Source organism: Sprattus sprattus (assembly GCF_963457725.1).
Source record: "Sprattus sprattus genome assembly, chromosome: 19".
Classification (NCBI taxonomy): domain Eukaryota; kingdom Metazoa; phylum Chordata; class Actinopteri; order Clupeiformes; family Clupeidae; genus Sprattus; species Sprattus sprattus.
The window spans coordinates 17,789,014-17,795,013 of NC_137917.1; the positions used below are offsets into that span (position 1 = coordinate 17,789,014).

A 6,000-nucleotide genomic window follows, 5' to 3' on the forward strand; every position below is an offset into this window, starting at 1 on the left:
TCTATATCTTATCTGATTTATATCTTGATTGACTGCATCTCAAAGGCTTAAAAGTGAACCTTGAAAGGCATAATGGAATGTCTATAAAACCTCTGGCCGACCCCCCATCGCCGTGGTTGGACCAAAAGCATGAAAATGTTGTGTAGTTTCACCACTGCTCAGAATATACATGCATCAGAAGTGACTTAGTGACTATGATATGGTAAGTGACTCTGAATCTCTGAAATGGGCTTATTATACATTGTGTTTGTTAAACCAGACAACACAACTTTTCACCATTCTTGCTAGGAATTTGTTGCTCCTTGGCTAGGCTGCGATTTAGCTGGTCCAACAGGTTACTCTCATGCTGACAGACAGACGTGCTCCGTCAGCTGCCGTATGGAGATGAGGAAACTTAGCTTTCATCATTTCAAGTGGCCGAGCTCCCATAAACTTGGTGATTATGTATAATGTTGGGAGTAAGCAGACACATTGCATTCCTCTCAGCTCCAGGTGGATCATGTGTGCTCATGTGTGTTGGTGTGTGACATTATCAGACAGACCCTACTCAGCCATTCTCAGCTGTCTGACTAGTTTCTAATGTTTGCGTGAAGGTATAAAGCAAGCACAGCAAGAGAAAGGAACCACCTCCACCTGCAACAGGGTGTATTGTTTCTTCTGTAGTTGCACCTTTGACGACCCTGGGAATATTGAGGACTGTAGAAAAATCAAGGTTCGAGAAGTCTTCCTTACAAAAGTGTGTCATTTCCACTGCAGTGGAATAGGCAGGCTCCTGAGTCACAGTCAACAGGCTAATAATAGGCTAATGCAGAGATACAGGAAGTGTTGAAGCACATGTGTGAGTTTGTCTCCGGGGACAACAGTGACCTTGAATTCCTGTTTAAACTCCAGACAGCAGGGGGTGCCAAAGCACAGGTGAGACTGACCTGAAGAAGCAGGTTCCTCTTTAACCACTGTGACCTCAGTCGAAACATTCCTGATCAGCCATCCTGATTAAGAGTCAGCTATTCAGGTCACACAGCCATAGATGTGACTTATATTTCACCTCTTGATTATTATGAGTTGAACGAACAATCTTAGTCCGGAAGACTGTCTGCTGAACTCTGAGGGCACTTTGAGCAGATGCACCAGATTCTGAGGAAGAAGGAAGGGGAGGTGAAGAGGATGCTGGGACATTTGGAGAAGCGAGCAGTGGAGAGCATTCAGGGGGACGTGGCCTTGACTGAGGGTTGGTTGCAGGAGGTGATATGGAGAGCAATGGAGAGAATTCAGATGAGGGCGCCAATGGAGAGCATTCAGATGAGGGCACCAATGGGGAGCATTCAGATGTGGGCACCAATGGAGAGCATTCAGATGAGGGCACCAATGGAGAGCATTCAGATGAGGGCAACAATGGAGAGTATTCAGATGAGGGCGCCAATGGGGAGCATTCAGATGAGGGCGCCAATGGAGAGCATTCAGATGAGGGCGCCTATGGAGAGCATTCAGGGGGGCGTGTCCTTGACTGAAGGCTGGCTGCAGGAGGGGAGACGGCAGCAGGATGCCCTGCAGGGGGCGCTGCACCTGTAGCAGTCAGAGCAGCTCCTACAGCTGCAGACCACAGCTGCACCTGACTAACACACAGCGACCAACTCTGGAACGGGTCCCTGATCTGGCCCTGACCTCACGCAAGTACAGGTGCTTCATGCGAATGTGGTTTAAACTTCCAGGCAACACAGGTGTGAGACTGTATATTTATTCACGGCACAGGGAAAGTTGAAAGCACCACAAGGGTAAAGGAACAATTCCAAAGCTCTGTGGGGCAAATACCCTCCTTATTACAAATTCAACTCATGTCACTTATTGCCATTATTTCAGTGAAAGACATGTGGCTAACAGACATATGACCAAAATAGTCTAGGCTGGTTTCTATCAAGACTAGGAAAAAGTGAAGTTTTGAAGGGGGGGTTCACAATGCACTAAATACATCCTTGTTGCCATTACATGCTCCATCCCATGATGTCAATTATGTGTCAGCATCCTTTCCTGATACTGTTTAGGCCAGGAATGTTACATTGTGGCTTATGTCTGCCTAAAGGAGGTCCCCATGTTCCTTAATGTTAGATGTAACACACAAAAAATGAACCTAGACCGATTTTTGTGCCTATGTATTTGTCTTTGTGTTTTTGTGCTTGTCTTGTATGTGTGCGCATGTGTGTGTGTGTGTGTGAGTGAGAGAGAGAGAGAGAGGGTGTGTGTGTGTGTGTGTGTGTGTGTGTGTGTGTGTGTGTGTGTGTGTGTGTGTGTGTGTGTGTGTGTGTGTGTGTGTGTGTGTGTGTGTGTGTGTGTGTTGAACAGTGGTGGAGTGAAAGCGGGTCTTTGAGGCTGAACAGCACTGCGGAGTGAGTACTAATAGAGCAAGTGTCTCTGCCATCATCAGTCTCATGTTATACAGCAGTATTTCAGTATCAGCACCGTAGCAGTAACAGTAGCAGTATCTCAGCCATGTTCTCTGGATCACAGGTACAAGTCAAGGGATCAGCGAAAGGGCTCGGCTTGACTCTGGAATTCCTTTTCATCGGGCCCTGCGAGTCCCACCTGCACTTCTTTATGTGAAAGGAGATGCTGCCATCAATTTAACTAGGCCAGGACCATAATAGGCATGAAATCAAACTTCATGTGTAACAGAGTCGATCAGAATTTGAAAATCGCCTTTGGCAAGTTTACACTGGCTTGTAGTATTCTGATGTATTATCATGCTGTGTTCCATTGATCATCTTGTCCATCCACTAGTTCCAGAGCACCTGACAGTGAAGGACGGGGATGTCCAGCTTGTGGCAGACGGACAAACAGGACACTGTCAACAAAGACTACAGCCCAGTGGTGGTTGCCTTGGAGACCTTACAGACACTTTTTATTTGTTTATCATCTTATCTTTTTTATTAGTTATTTTCAGTATACCAAATAATTTTGCTATCTATCCTTGGATAATAACAGCCAAAGATAATAATAAATAACCTCTCATAATAGTTAATATACACAATTTACTGGTGTACATACATACAATAACTAATTTTCACACATGCAATACATACAAACACATACAATAACTAATTATCATACACAACGCATACGCTACATAAATTATATAAAGTTAGCATCTACCATTTAGCATGCTGGTTTCAGCCATTAGGTATGTGACACAAACAATGCGTCCCTGGAGTCAGAAGTTTAACTCCTCATTTGAATAATGAAGCAGTGAGACGGTAAATCATTACAACATTGAACCCCGAAGACATCCTGGAGGAGGAGGAAGTGAGCCATCCTCGGCGGAAGCCTGAAGCGCACAGCTGGGTGACTCTCCCTGCTGCAAACTCCCCTCGGCACCCAGGGGTGTCACTCTCACAGGAGACCAGGGCCAGCGCACACACACACACACAACCATGCGTGCATCTTTCACAGCATTGGAGGTAAGCATCAGACATTTGGCTGCTAGTCTTTTAATGACCTATGATCATGTTTAATGTGAAATATACTGAGACTACAATTATTTTACGCATATGCTATATTTTAACTGCACATCTGATGTGACAAATCTGTATTTTTTTTGTATGTCCGACAAGTACGTGACCTGTGTTTGTGTGTTAGAGGGATAAAGGGGAAATCATCAGGGGACTAAATTGAACTGTATGATGTGTAAAAGGATACATTTTATGTGATGTATTTGTTTGTATGTTTGTATGTGATTTAATAGTCAATATTGACTAAAGTTGACGTCTTTTGGACTGATGATGTCAGAGAACACTACAAACCAAAACAGTAAATCGTAGAGCACCATATATGGTTAGTTGGCAGTTGTTGTTGAATCAATTCATATTTCAGATGAAAAGGAATCAGTAAGAGTGTGTGCACAAACACACACACACACACATACCTTTTAAAATGGTACAACGTAACCCCACAATGACTCACTTAGGATATTGGCATCTGTTAAATGCAGACATGTGAATGAATATGTGAAAATTGACCGCTGGCTTGCATATATTTATATTTGTTGACTTACAGATGGATACGTTTGAAGACATTGATGATTACGAAAGTGGACTGAATTACACAGACTCCTACAATGACAGTACCGGGAGTAGTGATAGCGACTGCGACCAGGAGGAGCGCTGGCTGCAGGTGTTCCAGAGTGTGTTCCTGCCGCTGGTCTACAGCCTGGTGTTTGTGCTGGGCCTGGCGGGGAACGGCCTCATGGTGACGGTTCTGCTTCGGCGCAAAGGTTCCCTGCGCATCACCGAGATCTACCTGCTGCACCTGGGCCTGGCCGACCTGCTCTTCCTCTCCACCTTCCCGTTCGTGGTGGCCAAGGAGGGGGTGGGCTGGGTGTTCGGGGTCTTCCTCTGCAAGCTGCTGAGCATGCTGGCCCACCTCAACCTGGTGTGCGGCAGCCTCCTGCTGGCCTGCATCAGCTTCGACCGCTACCTGGCCATCGTTCACGCCATCCCCAGCGTGCACACCCGCCGGCCACGCGCCGTGCACCTCACCTGCGCCCTGCTCTGGACCCTCTGCCTCGGCCTGTCCGTGCCCGAGGCCGTGTTCACGGCGGTGATCGACCATCCCACCTCCGGCCCGGCGTGCTCTTACGAGGGCATCAAGGGCAGCAACTGGACGCTGCTCAGTCGCTCCCTGACGCACCTGCTGGGCTTCTTCGTGCCGCTGGTCGTCATGGGATACTGCTACTCGGCCGTGGTGCTGACGCTGTGCCGCAGCCAGCGCAGCCTGGAGAAGCAGGGCGCCGTGCGGCTGGCTCTGCTGCTCACGGCCGTCTTCTGCCTCTGCTGGCTGCCCTACAACCTCACCAAGCTGCTGGACACGCTGGTCATCGTGGGCCCGCTGGCAGGCCTGAGCTGCGACTCCAAGGTGCTGCTGATGCAGAGTCTGGCGGTGAGTGAGAGCATCGGGTACGTGCACTGCTGCCTGAACCCCATCCTCTACGCCTTCATGGGGGTGCGCTTCCGGAAGGAGCTCTTGCAGCTGCTGGGAAAGTGGCGTCTGTGCCGTGTGTGTTTGCCTGCCCAGTACGGCAGCAGGACGTCTTTCTCAGAGGGGCTCACCGCCACAACCAACAGCAAACTCATCTGAGGCTCAAAAAGTCAAGTTCCCACAGTGCATCTGCAGCAAGTTCCCCCCCCCCCCCCCCCCCAATTTAAGAGTAGATTAGTGTGCGAGCTTTGTAAATGAAGGCTTTTGGATGAATCAGCTTGAGTGGAATTTCCAAGTAGCAATGTGATTGAGCACTTCCTTCTAAAATAGCTTTCTGAAAACTGCTTCCAAAATAAATGTGTAATTCTTACCTGTGTCTTGCATCATTTTGTCTTTTCACCCCCAAATCTTCTTCATTTCTTCATCTCTTCATCTTGACACATTGTTTGACAAATAGTTTCAAACGTTCTGTTTTTCTAGAGATGTTTGATTGGTCCTCTCAGGAAACAGCATATGATTATGTGCATGTGTGACTCATATGGAAAAGGTATGCAGAAGCAAATCACACGCCATGAACAACGCCTGCATTATACATTTCTGAGCTTGCATGTACATTTTATACTAAAACGGCATCAATGCTTCACCAGGCAAGGTACACCATTTATAAAACATATATTTTACTTTATATTAAAAGTATAAAAGGCTGTTTATGAAGGGCAATAATTAGTGTGTTAACACATTATATCTTATCATACATACTATATAAAAATGAACCTGTCTGAATTTTACAGACTTCTTTGAGGGATAGTTTAGAACAGGGGTGTCAAACTCATTTTCACCCTGGGCCACATCAGCAATATGGTTGCCCTCAAAGGACCGGTTGTAACTGTAAGGCCAGAGTTGTCAGACTAATTTTCACACTGGGCCACATCAGCATTAGGGTTGCCCTCAAAGGGCCGGTTGTAACTCTATAGCGTCAAAAGCAGCACTAAGGACAGGGGTGCCAAACTCAAATACACAGAGGGCCAAAATTAA

At 46.9% G+C, this 6,000-nt stretch overlaps 1 protein-coding gene across 1 annotated transcript; it reads left to right on the forward strand.

Moving 5' to 3' along the window:
- Positions 1-4,044: 4,044 nt before the first annotated feature.
- On the forward strand, positions 4,045-5,124 carry cxcr5 (chemokine (C-X-C motif) receptor 5; the record flags this gene model as incomplete). Its single annotated transcript, XM_080857496.1, has 1 exon — positions 4,045-5,124. One exon carries the CDS (start codon positions 4,045-4,047, stop codon positions 5,122-5,124), a length of 1,080 nt encoding a protein of 359 aa, XP_080713622.1.
- Between the last annotated feature and the right edge of the window lie 876 nt (positions 5,125-6,000).